This window comes from Lynx rufus, unplaced genomic scaffold (genome assembly GCF_022079265.1).
Source record: "Lynx rufus isolate CCGP_SWC_20201006 ecotype Redwood Valley unplaced genomic scaffold, mLynRuf1.p SCAF_7, whole genome shotgun sequence".
Taxonomy (NCBI): domain Eukaryota; kingdom Metazoa; phylum Chordata; class Mammalia; order Carnivora; family Felidae; genus Lynx; species Lynx rufus.
Window position 1 is genome coordinate 78,793,552 of NW_025814889.1, and position 22,372 is coordinate 78,815,923.

Below are 22,372 nucleotides of genomic sequence, written 5' to 3' on the forward strand. Positions count from 1 at the left end.
CTCCGCAACGACTCTTTGAAGGAAGGAATGTTTTCCCACTTTACAGACGAGGCAAGAGGCTTATTGAGATTGACACAACAACTATGTGGTGACCGGCATGGGCTCTGGAGTCAGAGTGCCTTTGTGTCCACCACTTACTCAGCCTCTCTGGGACTTGCTTCTGTCATCTGTCAAATAATCATGAAGAATCTTAAGAGAGAATAATACAAGTACCTACCACATAATGTTATTGAGAGAATGAAGTGAGTTAAAGCGTGAAAAATTCCTGCCTATTATTTAGGACCACTGGCCACACAGCTGGTACCTGGAGCAACTGATAGTGGCTCTGCCCACACCAGAGTCCACGGGTTTGACCCCTATGTGATCCTTGGTGGAGAATTTTGGGGGACAATTGACCTCTTAACAATATTGAGTCTTCCAGTTCATGAAGAGCGTCTCTGTCCATTTACTTGTCATGTTTGATTTCTTTTATTGTTGTTTTGTGATTTTCAGCACACAGATGGATCCTTCCCATACTTCGTAAAGGCTTATGTATACCGAAACATTTCACTTTGGGGGTGCTTTTGCAAACGATACGTAAAGAATGTTTAATTTCCAACTGCTCTTTGCCTGGACATAGAAAGGCAGTTGGTTTTTGTATCTGGGCCTTGCATTCTGCAACCTTGCTAAACTATAGATTCAAGCTTCCACAACCCCCTCTTTGGATCCCTTCTATTTGCGAGAGCAGCTCACAGAAGTCAGAGAAGCTTTTTCCTTACTAGATTATTGTTTTATTATAAAAGGATGCAACCCAGGAACAGCCAGATGGAAGAGATGCTAGGGCACAGGGCTTCGCCACTCTCCCCACATCTCCATGCGTTCACCAACCCGGAAGCTCTCTGAACCCAGTCCTTTTGGGTTTTTATGGAGGCTTCAGTACCTCGTCCTGATTGATCCATTAAACCTCCAGCCCCTATCCCGACTCTGGGAAGTTTCAACCCTGTAATCACTGGTTTGGTCTCCTGGCAACTAACCTCTCTCCTTAGGTACAGCCTAAAAGTCACCTTACTAACATAACAAAAGACAACTTTATCACTCTCCTCGCTTGGGAAATTCCAAGGGTTTTAGGATCCCCATGCCAGGAAGGGGTAAATCCAAATATCTATTTTTTATTATAAATCACAATACCACACGTGCCCATAAAGCCAGCCCTGTATTTGGGTTATTGATTTCATCTTGAATGAGATTTGGGAACTTGTGTTTTTCAAGAAATTAATCCATTTCCTCCAAGTTCCCAGATTTATGGGCATAGAGCTGTTTGTAATACTCCTTTATTATCCTTTTAATATCTGCAGTGTCTGTAAAGATGTCCCTCTTTTCACTCCCGATATTGCTAATTTTTGTCTGCTTTCTCCTGCCCCTTGCTCAGTTTGGCTGGGGGTTTCCCCATCTTACCAGTCTTCAGAAAGAACCAGCTTTTCAGTTGCATGACGTTGTCTTTCTGCTTTTCAATGTCTGTTTTCTGCTTTTATCTTTCTTATCTCCTTTCTTCTGCTTTCTCTATGTTTATGTTGCTATTCTTTTCCTACTTTCTTAAGACAGAAGCTTAAATAATTGATTTGAGACCCTACTTCTATTCTAACTTAAGTATCCAATGTGGTAAATTTCCCTCAAAGCACTGGGTTAGCCGGATCTTAAAATTTTGATATGCTGTGTCCATTGTCATTCAATGGATATATTTTCTCATTGTCCTTGTGACTTCCTTTTTGGTCTCTGTGTTATTTAGAAGTGTGCTGCTTGATTTTCAACTATTTGGAGGTATACTCCAGATGTTTCTGATACTGATTTATAATTTAATAGCATATGGTTAGAGAACATGCTTTGTATGGTTTGGCTTTTTTAAATTTGTTAAGATTTGTTTTGTGGCCCAGAAATGGGCTATTTTGGTAGATGTTCCCTGTTGTCACTTGAGAGGAATGTGTATTTTTTTTAAGTTTTGGGGTGGAATGTTCTATAAATGTCAATTAAGTCAGGTTCGTTGATAGTGTGGCTCAAGTCTTCTGTATTCCCATTGACTTTCTGTCTACTTGTTCTGTTGATTACTGAGAAAAAAGTGTTTAAATCAAGTATGATTGTGGATTTGCCCATGTTGATTTTCAGTTCTATCAGTTTGTGGTTTATGTGTTTTGAAGCTCTGTTATTAGGTGCATCTGCATTTAGAATTGTTATGTCTTCTTGCTGAATAGCCCCTTTTCATTTTTCTCTAACTTAAAAATATTTTTTTCAATATTTGTTTCTCTTTATTTTTCATATTGGATAATTTCTATTGATCTGTCTTCAAGTTATTGACTTTCTTTTGTCCTCTCCTTTTTGTTGTAGAGCCCATTAATAGTTTTTAAATTTTATATGTAGTGTTTTTTTTTTGTTCTAACATTTCCATTTCGTTCTGTTTTTATAGTTTCTATTTTGTGCTGAGATTTCCTACCTCTTAATTCACTTCAAATGTGTTTAGTTTCATCTAATGAAACACCATTATAATAGCAATTTAAAATCTTTGTGTGATCATGCCAACATCTGTATCACCTTGGGATTGGCATCTGTTGATTTTCTTTACCCCTTAAAACTTGGTCACATTTTCCTGCTTCCTTGATATCAAAAAAAATTTTAGATTGTATCTGGGACATTTTAAATATTATGATGTATAGACTCTTGGTCCTGCTAAAATCCTCTGAACAAGTTTATGTTTTGTTTTGTTTGTTTTAGTAGGGCATCTGCCTACTTAGGTTCAGACTGAAGGTTCTCCATCTGCGGGAAGCAGTTCCAAACTTAGTCCAATTTTCCAAGCCTTTCTTTGCTTGCTGACTTGTGTCTGTCCTGTGTTCCACTTAGGGGTGTGTCTGAAACATGTGCAATGATTTCAATCTTACTTCAGTTCTCAAGGCTTTGGCTTGGTATTTGGGTCTCTTCATGCATGTGTTGCTCAAGGGAGAGCCCAAGACTTATACGAGTTGTGGATTTACACACAGAGGAATCCCCTTCTCCAGCTTTCCTCTCTCAATCCTTCCTCTGTGAGGTCTGTTTTCCTGGCTCCTCCTTCCAGAAATATCAGGTTTCTCTTGGAGTCTCTGCTGCCATATCATGGCTGCTGCATGGCTTCATGACTGGAATCTGCTCTCAGGCCAAACCTAAGAGAGAAAAGAGGAAAACCTGAAGATTACCCCTTCATACTTTCCTGTCCACAGTGGCCCCATTTCCTGCTTCCTCTGGCTGGAAAGATGGGATTTCTATTAAAGTTATAGTTGATTGTGCTGATGGCTCACAGCCTTACCACGGGGGCCTGCCATGTGGGCAGAGGGGAAAGAAAAACATGGTTGCTTCTTCACTTTTGTCTTCCTGCCATGATCTACCTGCTTTTATTTACTTTTCAGAGTCCTCTAGTGTGTTGGATTTTATCCAGAGATTTTAGTTGTTATCAGTGGGAGAGACAGGCTATGATAGGCTTACCTCATCATGGATGCAACTGAAAGTCAACTTCGCTTTAACAGGATCACCTTGGCTGCCTTTTGAGAACATACTGAGGGAAGATGAGAAGAGAAACAGAGGGTCCAGACAGGAGGTTTCTGCAGCAGTCCAGGCAAGAATGGTGGTGATTTGGACCTCAGTGGTAGTCATGGAGGTGGTGAGAAGCAGTTGGATTCTGGATATTATTTGAAGATTAAGCAGACAGGATTTGCTGATGGATTTAATATGGGGATACAAGATAGAAAAAACGGTTTAAAGATGATTGTTAAGTGTTTTTTTGGCTTAAGCAACTGAAAGGAGATGCTGTTAATATGGAAGGAACAGTATGGAGGGGGAAGAAGGAAGGAGAAGAGCTTGTTTTTGGATGTGTTTAGTTTGAGATGCCCATTAGATACACAAATGGAGATGTCAGTAAGCAATCTGTTATATACCAGCCTGTAGTTAATGGGAGGTGTGGACTGGAGATATAAACTCAGGAGTCATTGACCTATGGATGACATTTAAAGCCATAACACTGACTGGGTGAGATCACCTATGGGGTAGGATAGAAAGAGAAGAGACGAAACTAATGACTGGAGCCTGAGGAGTCCCCATGTTGGCTTGCTGTCTGGTCTTAGAGATTGGAAGCCATGCTGTCCAAGGGGCATGTGTTAGTCAGGGTCCAATCGGGGGATAATACTGCACAGCAACTTGAACAGGGGAAGCTTAATATAGATAATATTAGGACTGGAGTCATGAGAGAGTGGCTAGTAAGAAGTCCAGAGAACTCTAGAGAGTATGGAATGACAGATGTAAGGGACAGTCACTATCTCTAGGGCCCCGAGGAAAAACCATTATTGAGCTCCTGGTCTCATTGGAGAGGGCACAGCCGCTGCTCACTGGATTCCAGGGAAGTCACTGAGATGCCACATCAATGGAACTTGCTGGAAATCTCCCATCCAGAACTTAGGAGAAATCTACCCTCTAGGGTGCTGGGGAAAGCTTTTTAGGAAGAGGTGTTCTGCAGGGGGCACTGGCTATGAAACTTCCCACGAAGGGTGCCAGGGAAGCTCCTGGCTGCTGGGTGCTGCTGCTGTGCATTGTGGGAGGCTGACATTACAGCAGCTGTCTGGGTGCAGGAATCTGGCAGTAGAGAAGCTGTTGAGAGAGCTCAATGGAAGGAAAGTCCTACTCCTGCAATGTGTCTCCAGTGTCTCTGGAAATGCCTACCGGTGTGGAGGTGGTATGGAGCTCCTGCAAGCAGGAGGGTGGGTGGCTGGTGAGTCCAGGGACAGATAGGCCTTCAGCTGTGAGCAGAACAACATGCAAGTTCTCAGGTTGTTGTCTGAGGAGTGGGCAAGGCAGTATCTATAAAGATGAAGGGTGTGCTTCCTGCTCTCTGAGAAGGAGGACTCTCAAGGTGAGAGCGCACCTGGGCTGCCTCCTGCCCCCACCTGTGCTGTCCCTTGCAGGCTATGCTATATTCAGCCCCAGTGAGATCCCCAAACTGGGCGTGCTTTCTCCGACCTCCTGGGTTTTGCACACCTTGTTTCCTCTGATTGGAGTACTTCCTCCTTGTCAGTGCGGCTAATTCATCATCCTTCACATCTCTGCTCTGACATGACATCTTCCAGGAAGCTTTTAATAATGCTCCTGGTCTAAGTCGGGCCTCTCCTCCGTGCATCGCAGCATGGATTCCACTCTTAACCCAGCGCTTAGCATATCAAGTCATAAGTGCTTGTTTACCGGTCCATCTGTCAGCCTGTACTATAAGCTCTTTGAGGGCAGGGACGAAGTCTTCACTGCTGTTTTCTCAGCATTGTGTCTGACGTGTATTAAGCGTTTATCAAAAGTCTGGTGGATGAATGAATAAAAGAGGAGAGCCAGCATGGGGTGCATGGAACGGATGGCGAGGGAGGAAGTATATGCGCAGAACGCTCATGTTCTGCCATGTTAACGAGTTTGGGCTTTCACTAGAAGACAATGGGGAGCCACTGAGGGCTATAAGTAGGGGAGAGCCATGATCAGTTTTCTATGTGAGTAAGGCCTTCCTAACAGCATCATGGTGAGTGAGCCGATTGGAGACAAGAGTGAGGACAGAAGGATGAGGGTCCTGTAATGATCCCAGAAGAAGTGGGGCTGGGGAGGCTGGGGAACAGGTAGAAGGGTTCGTGTTGGTCGTGAGGTACAGGGCACTTCTCTCCAGGAGAGAAGTGGGCTGCTGGGCACTTGTTCTCAGGGCCTTTGCTGCATTTTTCCTCTCCCTCCCTGAGCTGCGAGGTCCTCCAGGGAGGGTCCCGAGCCCTCTTTCCTCTGTGCCTCCTCTGTGCCCATGACAGCAGCCTCTGCCCTCGGCAAGTCCCCAGGGGGCTGGGCTGGTGGAGTCTAGGAGGCAGTCTCCCCCCATCAGCAGTGTGATCTGGAAGGAGAGGCCAGAGTCCTGGTGATGTTAGCTTGGCAAGTTTATTGAAAACCCAGCAACGCAAAGAAAAGTATAAACAGGCACCTTGTCCCCCAACCCAGGCCCTCCCTGGAGCTTGTAGACATAAACCCCGCTACAGCGGACAGGGCTGGGCCTCCTTCACACCACCCACAGGGACGGGGCACATGCAACACAGCAGAGCCCACCTCCCCATCTGCACCCCACCCACCTCGTGCACTCGCATGCTGGAATTAAACCAATGACCCTGGGAGAGAAGCAGCTAGGACATCTGCCACTTGCAGAAGAACCATCTCAGGGGACTTAGAGATCCTTGGGCCACGAAGGACTGGGAGTCCTTCTGGGGGAGGAAGAGAAGGAAAGAACCTTCTCCTGCCAGGGAAAGGAAGAAGAAGGAAGCAAAGGACAGTGGGCTAAAGACGCCTGCAGTGTAGACAGCCAACTCTCCATTCTCCAAATTAGTCCAAGGCATGGGTGGCAATGCTACCCAAGCACATTCTTTTTGGCTTTGGACGGTTCCTTTTCTCCCTGGCGCACTGATTTGTGTGACTGTATTGAATGCGCATTTCTTCAGGCTGTTCAATGGTGGAGAGTGATTCAAAGGACAGGAATGGGGAGTCAGGGAGAAGCCAGTGTACTGGGGCTGCGGACAGAGCGTCTAGGTAGTGAGAAAATCCCCCCAGAGGACAGGCGCTGGGCGGATCAATCCCTGGGGAGGGCAGTGTCGGCCTCCTGGCAGGAGGGGTAGCTGGGGTCCCCTCTGGCCCAGAGTCCAGACGCCTCTGGGGACAGAAGCAGGTGACATTGAGATGGCTCTTCCCTGGGCAGTGGCTGGCTGGCACTGGCCTCTCAGTACTTGGTCCGGCGGGAGGTGGTTGTAGACACGAAGCGGATGCTGGAGCTGCGGCTGCCGCGGCCCCCGCTGCAGCTGCTGAAGCCCCCTTCGGTGGGCAGCGGGCAGGGGACGCTGGGGACGCAGGCCTCGCCCGTGAGCACGGAGCCACCCCGGGAGCCCACATTCAGCAGGTCCCCACCGGCTGTGACAATCCGGGTCCCACCCAGGCTGGAGCCACAGGCATTGCTGGACCGGATGCTGCTGCTGCCCGAGAAAGTGACCCCACCACGGGAGAGGGTGGAGCTGGCGACCAGGGGTTCAGGCCCGCACACCACGGCACCCCGGGAGCTGCTCACGGCTGTAGGAGAGAGGGGAAACTGTCAGCGAGGTGGGCTGCCCACTCCTGGGGCCCAGTCCTCCAGTGGCCTCCCCACTGAGGGGGGCGGAGGAGGGGACAGGACTGGTGACATCAGGGGAAGTGGTCTGGGCAAGTGGTCCCTATCGTCCACACAGATGACACCCATTTTTCCCTTCTCTTGTCTGGGTGACTCAAAGGCCGTGACTCAACTGAAGTTGAACATTCAGATTAAAATGGAAGAATTCAGCCAATCCCCCAGGTTGCATATAGCCATAAATTGGCTGTCATTTATAAATGGCTGAAGTCAGGTTGGGCATGAGCTGGATTATCCAGATACTGGAGCAGTAGCTCCTATAAAGCTTGGGGCTTCTCTCTCCTGATTATATCATGCCCCTTGGTGGTCCCCACGTTGTTCCTCCAACAAGAGTCGCTAGTTCAGTTCTCTTCCCACCCACTGATGGCTCTGCTCTGTAGCCTTCTGGTATCCCCTGGGCCTGCCTCTGTACCCCAGGATGCCAATCCAACTAAAGCTTCCTTAGCTCAGCCCCATCTGTGGAGAGGGCTCCCGGTCCTTTCCTCTCCTTTTTTTTTTTTTTTTAATGTTTATTTATTTTTGAGAGAGAGAGAGAGAGAGATGGAGGGGTAGAGAGAGAATCCCAAGCAGCCTTTGTTCTGTCAACGTAGAGCCCGACACGGGGCTCGATCCCATGAACCATGAGATCATGACCTGAGCCAAAATCAAGAGTCGGATGCTGAGTCAACTGAGCCACGCAGGCGCCCCTCCTTTCCTCTCCTTTTACCAGAATCCTTCCTACCATCTGTGACCTTCACTCAAGCTTGACCTCTTGCAGAAAGCCACTCCTTGCTGCCTCCCCCTCTCTGAGGGCAGGGACATCCGAGGACAAGTAGCTGTGACTACCTGACCCACCCAGGATAGCATTCAGCTCCACCATGCACCTGTGTAGATTTAAACCTTTGGATCAGAAATCTAGCTTTGTGGCTTCTGGCAAACCACATATTTTCTCTAAGTGAATAAAAAAGGGGTACTAATGCCTATTCATCTCCTCAGGGCTTTGAGGGTTAGGTGGACAGTGGAGAGAGCTCGTCTTCCAAAGAAGATTGTAATTTTAGAGAGCAGGGGCTGGTCTTTCCTGGTCTTTGTGCCCCCACCCTGCAGTGCCCAGCATAACCCCCTGTACGCTCGGCCACAAACAATACTTTGGCAGCAGCAGCAGCAGCAGCAACAGGGAGACATCCGCTCATTCTTGTCCCATCCCCAGCCATGGGCATGGGGCAACTCGTTGGCACAGATCTTTTCATTCTGTCTCTGGCCTTTGTCCCTGAAGGGCAAGACCACTCAAAGGAAAAAGGTGGACTCTCTTCCAGAACGCTCTCCCATCTGTTAGGCCCTGCAAACCTTTGTGATTGCTTAACCCTGGGGAAGGAAGGCTCTGGGGAGATCTTGGACCTCAGCTAAGGTGATGTCCCCAGTCCAGGGGCTTGCTGGTCCTTGCTTCCCTGACGGTCATGGCCAGCCCAGCCATGGGCTCCTGATCCCAACGTGGGCCTGGGTTGAAAGGAAATTTCCAGAGCCCCAGGAGAGAAATGTGAAGAGGAAAAGACTTAAGGTTCTTACATATGTTTACTGGTCCAACACCTTCGCAGATCCTGGGGATGGAAAGGAATAAGTCAGCTCACAAGCAGTGCTATTCCCTGAAAACCCGCTTGCTCTCTGAAGGGCTTTCTTGGCAGAGTGGACCGGTGGTTCTTACCCCTAGCTGTACAAGCATCCCGGGAACTTTGAAAAAACATACACGTTCCTAGACTCTGCCCCAAAACCACTGAATCAAAATATTTGAGGAAATGTGTTATTATTATTGTTTTTAAACAGATAATCAGTGAAGCAGAACTCCCTGTGATTCCGGTGCATCTTGTCTACAAACTCTCATTTGGGGGGCGAAAATCTAGAACCATCTTCTAACTCCTTGGTGAGGGCAAAGGGACTAATGTTTGCAGAGAAGAGACTGTTAACTTCAAGTTAGCAGTTCTTCACCTGGTCCCCTCCCCCACTGAGTCTTTCTAGATGCCTAAGTCTGACCTCACTCCCGCGGAGAGCTCTCACCGGATCTCCTCGCCCTCCAGCAGGCGCCTGTAGGTGGCGATCTCGATGTCCAGGCCCAGCTTGACGTTCATCAGTTCTTGATACTCTCGCAGCTGCCGGGCCATGTCCTGCTTGGCCTGCTGCAGGGCGCCCTCCAGATCCGCCAGCTTGCACTTGGCGTCATTGAGGGCCGCCTCGCCCTGCTGCTCTGCCTCGGCCACCGCAGCCTCCAGCTTGGCCCGCTGCAGGAAGGGCAGCGTGCAGGTGGGCTTTGGCAGGGACTAGCAGATCCTCAGGTGGGGCTAGAAACACTGCCCCCTCCCTCTCCTCCCCTCTCCTTTGCCCACCTGAGCCTTGGAGTGCTCAATCTCTGCCTTCAGTCTCTGGATCAGGCGGGTCAGCTCATTGATCTCATCCCGTGTGTTGCGCAGGTTGTCACAGTGCTGGCCGGCTGTCACCCGCATCTCCTCGTACTGGGGGCAAGCGAGGGATGTTATGAGGATCCAAAGTCTGAGTCAAGACCACAGCCCCAGCTGAGATGGGGGCCTTAGACCTCCGCTGCGTCCACTCCATTGTACATGAGTCTTACTCTGAGGCTGCCCACACCTCTTCCTCAGTGCCCCCCCCCCCCATTCCACCACCCACCTTGGTCTGGTACCACGCCTCAGCATCAGCCCGACTGCGCCTGGCAACCTCTTCATACTGCGCCTTGATTTCGTTGATGATTCCATCAAAGTTCAGGTCCCGGCTGTTGTCCATCTTCACGATGACCGATGTCTCCGAGATGTGTGACTGCAGCAATTGGATTTCCTGTGTTGGGGGATCAGTGAGACAGATGGGCTCAGCATCCCATCAGTGGCCGGGACTCTGCCCCAGGGGCCCCAGGAGTGGCTTTAGGAGCAGAGAGCATTGCTCCTTTTTTCAGATCAAAGCAACGGAGTGGACCATCCAAACCGAGGGCAAAGGAAAGGACATGAACTGCAAACCATTTCAGTTTGAATTTAAACCCTCATTATATACTTGAAGACTCCCTTTCACATTTCTTTTGCTTAGGTGAATACACGGTGCCTAGGAGCTCAGTGGAGGGGAGTGAGAGCTGTGCTAGGGCTGAAACTTCTCCCTGGCATATCCACAAAGTGGCTGTGCTGCTCATGGATCATTGAGAGTTGATAATATTCTAGAACATGGTGGTCTAGGAATTCTTATATCCCAAGTTGTTAATAGAACCAGGGGCTTGGACTATAAGGGCTCCAGAGGGAGCTTTCTTCAGCCTTTCCACTCGGAGCCAGACATTAGCACTGGCTGGCTCTGTACCCGACCAAACAGACCACTTGCAAAGCAAAACGCAACTAATTCATCCAGCTAAGTAGGTCAACCACAATTTTTCTTACACCTCCTAGCAAATCAGTTTTCCAGAGTCTTTTGACCAGTAGAGAGGAAGTGAAACTCCTAGACCCCAGTCTTTGGATTGGCCAATAAGGAGCTGGATCATAGATCCAAGGAATTTATCATAGAGCTGAGTTAGTCGGCCAAGAAGCCTGCCTGCTTACCTTCCCTTATCCATTTATAGACACATCAACATATAGAGGATATAGATTTGAATGGGAGGAAGATGTGTAATACCAAATGTTAGAAATTATGCCAGTCCAGATGAACCCCCCCCCACCTCCTCCTGGGAGTTCAGGCCAAGCACTGATCTCCTTGTTTAGCTCAGAAGGGGATGATTGCTTACCGCCATGTATAAGGCTTTGAGAAAGTCAATTTCCTGAGTTAGGGTATCTGCGTTGGCCTCTAGATCAGACTTATTTAAGAAAGATGTATCCACATCCTACATAAAAGAGAGAAGGATAAAATGGTCATTACTTGTACACCGTTTAAGCTTGGCAGGGTCTGGAGATGGGTGGAAAAATCAGGCCAGTCCCTACTGGGCCAGGCCAGCTTTGCAATGGATGGTGGAATCCTTGGAATGCAGCTTAGTGACCATTGTTCTTCTCCCTACTACAACATGAAAACTCCCCTGGGGGCTGTAGACATTTTCTGATGCTTATTTAGAGGCAAGGAGAATCTGGATAATCTAAGACTCTTAAAAGGTCATCTCTTCAGTCCTCTGTTCTCGTGAAGACCCAGTCCTAAATAATCTGAGGCCAAATAGAAACTCCAAAGGGAACCTGTTATGACCTTAGAGGTCCCACTCTGTGCGAGTGGTCCCAGACTCCACAGGGCTGCCTGGGCCGTTTCCAGGGCAGAAGGTGTCTTTGGAACATTCTGCTGTCTGGAGGAGAAGTTTGCTTGGACCTATGGCTCTCCCTTACCTTCTTCAGAGCCACAAACTCATTCTCAGCGTTGGCCCGGAATCCTACCTCCTCTTCGTACCTGGATGGTAAGGATGGAGAGGGTGAATTCTCATTCTCATTCTGACTGAGAGCCAGTTACTCTCCTCTCCCCAGTGAGCCTCTTAAAACATCTCTGCTGCATCCAGGAGCACGGGTCCTTGTTGGCACCTACATATTCACATCTCATCTTTGTCTCATCTTTAAGACCTTTTATGAGCCTGTGACCCTCAGTTTTTCCAAATTCTTTTTACTTTCTCAAATTAGATTTGGGGTCTGAAAATGTGGACCATTGCTATGCTCCTCTGCTAGAAAAGACTTGGAGTCACTGCACTTGAACATAGAGGATGTAGGACCCAACTCATTGTTACACCTGAGTACTATTTTTCTGGAGTCAACAGACCCATTCCCACAGGCAAGACTAGGGACAAATCATGCCCAATACCAAGACTAGTTTTTACTCAGGAACCACAGAGGGCATCCCCCTCCTGTCTTACATATCATTTCCCCCACTGCTATCTCTAGGCTGAGTGTTGAAACCAGCATTCAACTCTGATCTGTCCAGCTGCTATTATCTGAACTTGGCAGCTGCTTTGGGGACCAAACCCTGACTATCCTTGGTCTATGCAGTCCAGATGCCACTTACTTCTTCTTGAAACCCTCAAGGACATCCTGCATGTGGTTTCTCTCAGCCTCGAACCGGGCCCGGTCACTGTTCACTACGTCCAGCTGCCTCCGCAGGTTGGTGATATAGTTCTCAAAGAGGGGCTCCAGGTTGCTCCTGGCACATTTCTGCTCTTGGAGGAAATTCCACTTGGTCTCTAGGAGCTTATTCTGCTGTTCCAGGAACCGCACCTAAATCCACAGAGTCAAAGAAATGGCACCTGAAGAGCTTGATAGAGTCGCTTACACGTTGACCGGCTTTTCAGGTGGCCATAGATGACTCTCAGCCCCATGTTGACATTGTCCTCTTGCCTGTTGGCTTTTCATTCATCCTCTAGCTCAGTAAAAGCTGGAAGAGTAGGTCTGTGACCCCCTCCTCATGCTCAGCCAGGCTCAGCTAAACAGAAACTTTCGAACCAAAGCACCACAGTACCATTTTGCCTCTACCCTCCAAGAAAGGGGAGCAGGGATTTACCTGTATCTAAAAACTGATATTGGCCATCTCTCACAGGGAATGAGGAGCAAGGTAAAGTATATTGAGGTGGGATAAAGCATTAGGAGGTAGGAATTCTCAGGTCATAAGTCATACCCACCATCCCGGATACTCCATCAGCTGAGAATTGAAGACCTCCATCAGCTGGAGGAGAACTTGGAGATCATTTGCTCCAACACTTTGTTTCAGAGATGAGGAACCTGAAGCTCACAGAGGTGAGTTTCTATTCTCAGACACAGAGCATTCCTGCTCCATGGAGACATGGTTTGTGGGATGTCAGTTCCACATCATTGTTTCTCTCATGAGTCTGACCGTCATGACTTCCTCTGGTAGTTCCCTACTATTTCTCTCAATCTAGGCAACTCAGCTGAACCTGGGTACCCCACATGGGGAGTATACGTTATTTGTTTTGTGCAAAAATTACTCCATGCTCCACTTTCCTGAGCCTGAACAGATGTGGTCACACAGCCTCAGAAGCTATGACAATCTCAAAAAGGGCACCAAGGTCTCAAAGGATAAAACCTTTTAAACATGTAGCCAACATCTGGCCAAAGTCCTAATTTCTAGCTTATTGGGGAGATATTTCTAAGTGACTAGATGGTAGGTCTTAGTTTGTCCAGATTCCCTCAGATTTGGCTGGATGCTCCCTTCTCCTCAAGAAGACACAACCTCTGTCTTAGTCTATTCCACCTTGCAGCATTTCCTCAAGTTTGTCCTTGTTTTGCAGCAGAGTGACCCAGAAATCATACTGTGGTGCCTGAAGGTTCTGGGTCAAGGTTGATTCCCCAGGCCTGGGCTGTTTCTTCTTAAGGGAGAGGACACCCCAATGCATTTTAGCTCTCACCATCCCAGACCCAGAGACTGAGCTGTTATAAGTACCTTGTCAATGAAGGAGGCAAATTTGTTGTTGAGGGTCTTGATTTGCTCCTTCTCATCCTTCTTCACCCTCTGGGCATTGGGATCAATCTCCAGGTTGAGGGGGGTCAACAGGCTCTGGTTAACAGTCACTGCTGTGATAGATGGGGCTGCTGGGACTCCAACTCCTCCAACTCTGTAGCCAAAGCCAGGGCCGCCAAAGCCATAACCAAGGCCACTGTTGGCTCCAAATCCCAGACCAACACAACCGCTGGCCCCAAAGCCCAGACCAGCACCACTCCCATCACCAAAGCCAAAGGCCATCCCACTGCCAGCACCAAAGCCAACTCCACAGCGGATGGGACGAGGGCATACTGCTGCCATCCGGGGTGAGCACGATCCAAAAGCGATGACACTCCGACTACCAAAGCTGCCAAGACCCCGGAAGCCGGGCCCACTCCTGCAGGAGACAGAGCTGGCCCGGAAGCGGTTCAGGTTCTGGGGGGTCACTGCTGAGCAAGAGCTGAAGTTGCCCATGCGGCGACCAGAGCTGACTCTGTAGGAGCGGCAAGACATGATGACTTCCTGGGTGAGGACAGAGCAGGGATCGCAGAGTGGGGCAAGCTTGAGCTGGGAGTCCCTCTGAGGCTAGTGGATCCCTCTTTCCCCTTTTATGTGTCTGGGGATCTGAGGATTGGCCCCATAAAAACAAAAAAAAATCCATTTGGACACATTTATGAGCTTGGGTAGTTAGCAGAAACTCTTCATGCCTGTAAGTTTATTAATAATGAGCTAATCTCAGACACACCTATTCTCCTCAAGATCAGGGCTACAACATCAAACCTATAAACATTAAAAACACATAAACACAAACATTATAGTCTTATTTTTTTCCCGCAAGTCCACCACAATTGCCATTATGGGGACATTAATTTGCCTTGGTCATAAATCCAATAGACTTTTTCACTGTTACTGTGGCTAACCACCAGAAAGTTAGGTTGGTAACAACTCCAGCAAGAGGTTCAAAAGGATGCACCCATACAGATATAAACTCCTGAATAGATGGGGGTGTACAGAAAAGACAGGGTCTGCACAGTTCCAAGTAACAAATGGTATGGCAAGAATATGGTTTATTGCATCTCTACAGATGGATTAAATAGACCAAAAACCTTTTGTACTGCCTTATCTGTTCTCCATGCTCCAGTCTGGCTGCCTATGTAAGAGTTGAACCTTCAGGAAAGCTCATTTAGGTTAGTACAGACGCATGTCTGATTTGAGATACTCAGAAGAGATTAATTCACTAATTTTTAGTTCATTCAAAAATTATCAGTTGCCTACTCTGTCCCAGGCAATGTGCGTGATGCTGAGGGAACACAGATAGACAGTCTCAATGGTGGGGGAGGATTTAGCTTAAGGACTTCCACTAGTCAATACTCCCATGGCATAATTTGAGGCCAAAGCATGGCAATGGTTTGGCCATGTACCTGTGTGGAAAGTTAACCACATGATTTTGAACCCCCCAAATACACATTAGGGCTGATCTACAGTCTTGTGTGCAGGTTTCTTGCATTATTGATGAATCTTTGGTTAGGCTGGAGAGATCCAAAGCTATAAGTGTCTGGCCTATGGCCATACCACTCTGAATACACCTGATCTCATCAGGTCTCAGAAGCTAAGCAGGTTCAGGTCTGGTTAGTACTTGGATGGGAGACAAAGAATAAGCATCTGGACAGAAAATGAAAGTTATAAGCAACTGGATATTATCATTGTTATCAATATTGCAGCTCTTTCAGGATCCAAAGACAAGTGTTTGCCTTTTCTATCGTAGTGTGGCACACGGTTCATTCTACTTGCCCTGTGCCTGGTGGTTGTTGTGCTTGACTGGATGCTTGGGATCCTTTAGGATGCTTGGGGCTCTACTTGGAGGGAGGTGTGTGCATTTGCCCTGAGCTATCCAGCTTGAGGCTTCACTGTTTTCTTCCTTTCCAAGCTCTACAGCATTTATTTCCTTTTGTCTTACTGCATTAGCTAGGACTTCCAGTATGATGTTGAAAAGCAGGGGTAAAAGGGGGCATCTTTGCCTTATTTTTAATTTTAGTGGGAAAGCTTCAAGTTTCTTACCATGAAGTATGATGTTGGTTGTAGGTTTTTGTAGATTTTTTAAAAATCAAATTGAGGAAGTTTCCCTCTGTTCCTAGTTTACTACTCCATTCCATAGACCCAGCTATCAGGTGCATGAGTAAAGAGAGAAGCAGGAAAGTGATAACGAGAGAATTCTTTTTGTGAAGATTACTGGTGATCTCCATGTTGCTAACTTCAGTGGTCTGTCCTCAGCCCTCACTTACCTTCTCAGCTATATTTGCCGTCGTTGATCATTCCCCTTTCCTTGAAATCCTTTCTTCTTTTGGTTTCCAGACACCATGCTATCCTGATTGTCTTGCCATATTACTGACAGCTTCTTTTCAGTTGCCAGTTTCTTATCGTATCCCCAACCTCTACACACTGCAGCATCCTTGGGCCCGAGCTTCGTACCTGTTCACATTTTTATCCACATGCATTCCCTTGGTGACATCATACAGTCTCATGTCTTAAAAATTTTTTTAAATGTTTATTTACTTTTGAGAGAGAGAGAGAGAGAGAGAAGACACAGAAACGGAAGCAGGCTCCACGTTCTGAGCTGTCAGCACAGAGCCCGACGCGGGGCTCAAACTCATGGACCGCAAGATCATGACCTGAGCTGAAGTCGGACACTTAACCCACTGAGCCACCTAGGCATCCCAAGTCTCATGTCTTTAAAACTGTCTATTCACTGATGACTACCAAGACATATCGCTATGGTGAACATCCTTTCTGTCCTTCACACTTACATTTTAATAATCAACATCTTTATTTGGATATCAAATAGGTGTCTCAATCTAATGTATCCAATGCTGTTTTCCCAATACCATTCCCACTAAATACATTCTACTTGCCAAGCTCACTATCCCTTTAGTAGCTCAGGCCAAAAATCTGAGCATTATCCTGGTTCCTCTGCTTTGTTTTCATAGCCCACATTCAATTCATTGGCTAATCCTACTCCAGGATTCCTACTCCCTCTCACCACCCCACTGCTACCATGTTCAGCCCAAGCCCATCACTTCTCACAGAGCCCATTGGTGTGCCCTCCCGCTAGTCTCCCTTTCCCCCTCAGTCTTTCTTAACAGCACAGAGTGATCCTTTAAAAACCTGTTAGATCATGTCATTTCTATGCCCTCCTGGTTTCCCATCCCACTGAGTAAATGGCATGCAGAAGTCTATGGTCCCCTTTCACAGACCTCATTTCTCTCTATCCATCTGGATGCTTACCAGGCTCCAGCCACCCTGACCTCCTGGTTGTCCATGAAACAGACAGGAAAAGTCCTGCCTCAGACACTTTCCCGCTTGGTGTTTCTCCACTGGGAACTTCTTTTCCTCAAATAGCTTCGTGGCCCAGTCCCTCAGCTCTTCAAGGTCCTTGCTCATAGGTCATCCCCTAAAGTCCCCTCCCCAAGCTTTCCCCGTCCCTCCTCTCACTGTTGCCATCAGGGGGCCTCTCCTGTATGGGTCTGCTTGCTGGTCTTCTGCCTTCCCTGGCTGGAATGCAAGTTGCAGGGTGCAGGCACTTGTGCATTTTGTGCACTCTGTGTCCCCAGGGCCCAGTAGAGTGGGGCACAGGATGGGAATGCCTAGTTTTGTAGAATGCATGAATACACCTCAAAGATTCAAAGCAGGACAAGGGGGAGAAAGGAGCAGGAAGTAGGAAGAAGAGGAATTTGAGCATTTAATTTTGGAGATATTTCATGAAGAGGAGACTCTGGGCTCCAAAATGGACAGGCATGGCCCTGAGGATGATGGTGGGGTAGAATCTCAAGTGCTTATTGGGGACCCAGACCAGTTTGCCCTCCAGGTCTGGCCTCTGCGGCTGTGAGTAAGGGGATCTAGGTGGTTGGGAAGGAGAATGGAGGACCCCTGGGGATGTGAAAGTGGGAAAGAGGCGTTGAGAACACCGGTGAGTGTGCCAGGCCAATGACAGGGACTTGACACAGTCCTTGGAGTCAGATGGACCTGGGTTCATTCCCAGTTTTGCCACCTGCCAGCAGAGTGACCTTGGATGGTGGTGCACCGAGGGCAGATGGGGAACAGGGCTCTGCTGTGGGTTCTTGTCTGTAGAGAACTTCAAAACTATAATACAACCGACTGCATGTCAGTCTGCTTGTTACTATCACTGCTCACTGGTCGTTTCAAACAGTGTTGGGCAGCAAACATGCCCCCTCTGGGGTGTACCGGTGACCTGGGGGAAGTCCTTTAACCTCTCTAAGCCTCAGTTTTCTCATCCGTAAAATGGACTGACACCTCCTTTTCCTTCACAGTATTGTGGGGATACATGTGAAAATGTCTGGGACAACGCTGTGGCAGCTGGCGTGGTCACTGCCATCCATCTCTCCCCCTCGCTCTCCTCCCTCCCTCCCTCTCTCTGCCCCTCCCGTCTCTTTTGCACAAGCCTCCCCTCCCTGCTAGACGGCCACCCCTGTTCCTATCCAGCAACCGCCTCTTCCCGCACCACAGTCACACTTCACTTTCATCACCCGCCAGCCCAGCCATTCTGGGGCTGTCCTTGGCTTCTGCTTCCTGCGGGCCTGACCAGGCGGGGCGGGTGGGACCAGTCAGGCATAACTCCGGTTCTGGAATGAGCTATCACCATCAGCAGTTTATAGTTCTGAGGTGTCATTCCACCAGATGATGCAGAACACAACCCTCAGCAGGTTCTTCAGGGTAGGGGGGTGGCACGTAGGCAGCAGGTGCCCTGGAAACTCTGGGCTGGCGGGAGCTTTTGCTGCCCTGACAGTTCCTTCCTGCTGCTGTCAGTCAGTCCGGGTGCAATCCCCAGATCTGGGGGCTGAGCCCCGCCACGGCTCCTCCCAGGATGGCTGTGGGACGGGTGCCAGCGATCTGCCCTCTGTGCCGTGGGGGGAGGCAGAGCCCCTGAGGCATGGGGAGAGGCCCTGTCCTGGGTCTGGGAACCCTGGGCATGCTGTGGCTGTGTGCGCGTGTGGGAGGGAAAGACAGGGAAATCCCAGAGGCTGAGAGGCTTTGCTTAAAGCCGCCTTCTTCCAAATGTTTCCGTTTTGCCCCGAGACAAGTTTGTGCTGGAAAAAGACACTCCCTGGGAGGTGTTCATGCTGGGACCTGCAACCCCCCCTGTGGGAAGGGAAGCTTGGGAGTCCCCCAGCAGAAAGAGGGAGTGGTGGGGAGAGGCTGAGCCCACCCCTGCTTAGGCCTTCCACCCCTCTACCCTCTCAGACTAATGACACTTGGATGGAATTTAAACACCTCCCCCGGAGAGACAGAGCACCCCTCTTGTTTGCGGATCCCCACTCTTCCAAGCAGGAGGATTTTTCTCAGGTGTAATCCCAATTCCTTACGTTGCCCAGGCAGCTGTCACCTGACCAGGGTGAAAATGCTGCTTCTGGAAGGTGCACTGGTCAAGGCGCTTCTACAGCCTTGCTGGGCACTGCTGTGTGCCCGGCACCGCGTTTAGCTGCTGGGATGGCTGGGGCCCAGCTGGGTGCTTTCCAGCAGACACAGCGATCCTGTTCCCTGGTCTGTTCGCAGGGCTGCTTCGGAGGCCATTTTCCCCCAGTCCAAGCCCTGGTGGAGAGCAGCAGTGGCGGGTGCACTGGGGCCACTGAGAGGACTGGGGTGAGGAAGGGATCCTGGCCAGACAAGGGGCCGTCGGGGCAGGGCAGAAGGGACCTGAGGGAGGAGGAGGTGGGGCTGGGAAGGGCCTCGTGGGGAGAAGAGGGGTTCTGGTGAGGAGAGGGACAAAGAAATAGGAGACGTTCTGGGGAGACAGACACGGAAACAAGGAGCTTCATTCTGGGTACTTCCACTGTCCCCAGGCCCCTTTGGGCTGTTCCCGTCCTGTCTTCACAGGGGTGCTCTGGAAGAGGCCAGGATTTGGATTCCCGAGGCCCAGAGGGATGCAGTGAAACTCAGACATCAGGCAGACGATGGTCTCGCAGATCCTGTCTGTATCCCAGCACCCTCCCTGCACAGGGCTGGCCCTGGGTGCAGGTGCCTAGGTGAATGGAATGTGAACCACCGGGCCACCACCAGGAGGCACTTTTGTCCCATCTGCCTAGAGTCAGCTCCTAGTGGGGGGAGGGAGGAAGAATGGGGGTGGTGCTGCACAACACTGAGGGGGACTGCATGGTGGGCAGTCTGGAGGGGGATGGCCCACACCTCCGGGCTCCCTTCCAGGACAGAGCTTGGGTCTCCCACCACTGGGGCCAGTTTTGCCTCGTGGACTGTTCAGATAGCCTCCTCTCTCCCTGGGTCTCTGCCCTCTGAAAGAGAAGTCCCAAAGGGACGGTAGGCATGTGGGAGCCCACCTCACAATGAGGGTGGGGAACCCGTCCCCTCCTTTATTCCAGTGGGGTGTTTCCTGGGCCTCAGGGAGCCATCTGTGAGCTGGAGGTGGGTGGTCTATTGGAATCTCTGTTTTTGCTGACTCCAGGCCAAAGCACCCCTGTAGTTTTCAGAGCTTTGTATATTCATCAGCAAGTTGCTTCTTAGCAGGGCTCTAGGGCCAGGCCCATAGTGCCGGGGCTGCAAGTGGGAACGGATGCTGGGAGGCCTTGCTCTTGCGTGCCCGCCTGCCTGCCCCCTGTGCGGATGTCCCGCCCTCCTGACTCTCACCGGCTCACGCACGGTGCGCTCTGGCTCACAGTTGCCGGGCCCTTGGCCTGGAACTGCCACCGGGCTTTCTTCCCCTGAGTCCTGCTTCCCTTCAGGGTCCAGTTTGCCTGCCCTCCTCCTGGGGACCATCCCGAAGCCTGGGGCTGGGTGGGACCCTCAGTTATGACCCCCTCCAGAGCAGTTCTCACATGTGTAATCTCCCGTTCCAGGTCTCTATGCCCTGCTAGGCTGTACGCCCTGGGAGGCACGGACTAGGGCCAGGGCCTCATTAAAAAAACCAAAGAGCTCGATGGAGATATAATTCACATACCATGGAATCCACTCACTTAAAAATACACAGTGTGGTGGTATATATGCTCAGACTCACGAAACTGTCACCATTGCCAAATTTGGAACATTTTCACCACCTCAAAAATAAGCATTTAGCTATCACCCCCCACCCCCATCTTCTCCTCCCTCCAGCCCTAAGCAACCACTAGTTGGCTTTCTGTCTCTATAGATTTCCCTATTCTGGACTTTCACAGGAATGGAGTAATAGAGCACGTGGTCTTTGTGTCTGGCTTCTTTTACTCACTATGATGTTTTCAAGGATCATCCGTGTGGTAGCACGGATCAGTACTTCATGCCTTTTCATGACCAAATAATACTCCATTGTGTGGATACGCTACATTTTGATGATCTGTTTGTCCACTGATGGACGTTTGGGTTGTTTCCACCTTCTGGTTGTTGTGAATAACGCTTCTATGAGTGTTCACATATAAGTTTTTGTGTGGACACATGTTTTCATCGCTCCTTGGTATATACCTCGGAGTGGAATTGCTGGGTCGAATGGCAGGTCTGTATTTGCCATTTGGAGAAACCACCAGACTGTTTTCCAAAGTGCCTGCACCATTTTACAGGCCCTGCTGTGGGCTCTAGGAACTGTATCTACCCTGTCTGCTGAGTAAGTCAACACTGACTGGAGCTGTCTTGCTCATCACCATGTCACCAGCACCCCTGGGTGGCCTGACCCCTAGCAGGTGATTCCTAAGTGTGTATTGAAGGAATGAAAAAGTGAATGAATGGGTTCTCTTGAATATGCTGCCCTACGCTTTCACCCAGGCTCTATCCTTACAATCTTCTCTGTGAGCATCTCTCTTGACCCCCTTTCTGGGCATGATCATTAGTTGTCTTTTCTTGTTGTTTCCATGCTCGCTGCCTCTCATTATCTATGACTCCTCGGTAAGGTCAAGAGTCCCTCCAGGGTTAAGAGAGTGTCTTAGTCACCTCTGTATCACCAGCTTCTAATGCAGGGGTTGGCACAGAATAGATGCTCTGCAGGGGGCTGTGGGGAAAAGGGAGCTGCACCCTAACACTCAGGAGAGGGGATTGTGGTGGGGGGATTGTTACAGGACATGAGTGAGGCAGCAGGAAGGGTTTGGGGGCCCCACAGAGGGTGGAAATGCTACCACCAAGCCTCAGCTCCAGGTCTTAGGGCTCCCTAGGAGGGAGAGGAGACTAGGGGGTCCTCCCCACTGGGTAGGCTACTGCCCATCCGCACTGCTGTCCCCAGGCCATCACTTGATCTGCACAGAGACTGGTCCAGGATGGGGCGGGGCACAGAGCCCAAGGCTTGGAGGCCACTGAGTGTAGCTATGATAGGGGGCCCACAGGCTTTCTCTAGGAGGTGTGCAGGTGACCATGTGGTGAGGAAGCCTATGTGCATAAGGCCATGGTTTTCAACAAGGCAAGTGACTCACAGTCTATAGGGGTGGGATATGCCGGTTTTAAATGTGATTTGTGTGGATCCACCTTTATTCCACAGGCTACTCGCAAATTATTCATAGGTAGCTTTTCCGTTTGTATAATAGCCTTGGTTTCCACTCCCAAGCCTCCCAGCACCCAGACCCCAAAGGCTGCTCATTGGTTCCCCTTCAGCCTTCTCATACCCCACAAGGCAAGGGGAATAATCCTGATTCCTGCCGCCTGTGAACAGTCCATTTATTGGGAACAGACAAACCCAGAGGCTCATGGCAGAGGTGGTGGCTCCCTAGATGGGTGACGCTACTGCCTGATGCAGCACTAGGGGCCTCTGGGGAGAGGGGGTCAGCACAACCCCTT

General features: G+C 49.5%; 1 protein-coding gene across 1 annotated transcript; it reads right to left on the reverse strand.

The window, feature by feature from the left end:
- Positions 1-6,769: 6,769 nt before the first annotated feature.
- Positions 6,770-14,131, reverse strand: KRT84 (keratin 84). Its single transcript, XM_047066983.1, has 9 exons — positions 13,580-14,131; positions 12,191-12,399; positions 11,527-11,587; positions 10,947-11,042; positions 9,860-10,024; positions 9,562-9,687; positions 9,236-9,456; positions 8,750-8,781; positions 6,770-7,113 (listed from the first exon to the last, which is right to left on the reverse strand). Exons 1-9 carry the CDS (start codon positions 14,129-14,131, stop codon positions 6,770-6,772), a joined length of 1,806 nt encoding a protein of 601 aa, XP_046922939.1.
- Between the last annotated feature and the right edge of the window lie 8,241 nt (positions 14,132-22,372).

Bases quoted from the DNA above. Each gene is read 5' to 3' on its own strand.
- KRT84 (XM_047066983.1), bottom strand. From the start codon at position 14,131: ATGTCTTGCCGCTCCTACAGAGTCAGCTCTGGTCGCCGCATGGGCAAC. The intron at 9,457-9,561 runs GTGGGCAAAGGA...CCCTTCCTGCAG, and splicing joins TTGAGCACTCCAAGGCTCAG to CGGGCCAAGCTGGAGGCTGC. The intron at 7,114-8,749 runs GTAAGAACCTTA...TCTCTCCTACAG, and splicing joins TGTTGGACCAGTAAACATAT to CCGTGAGCAGCTCCCGGGGT.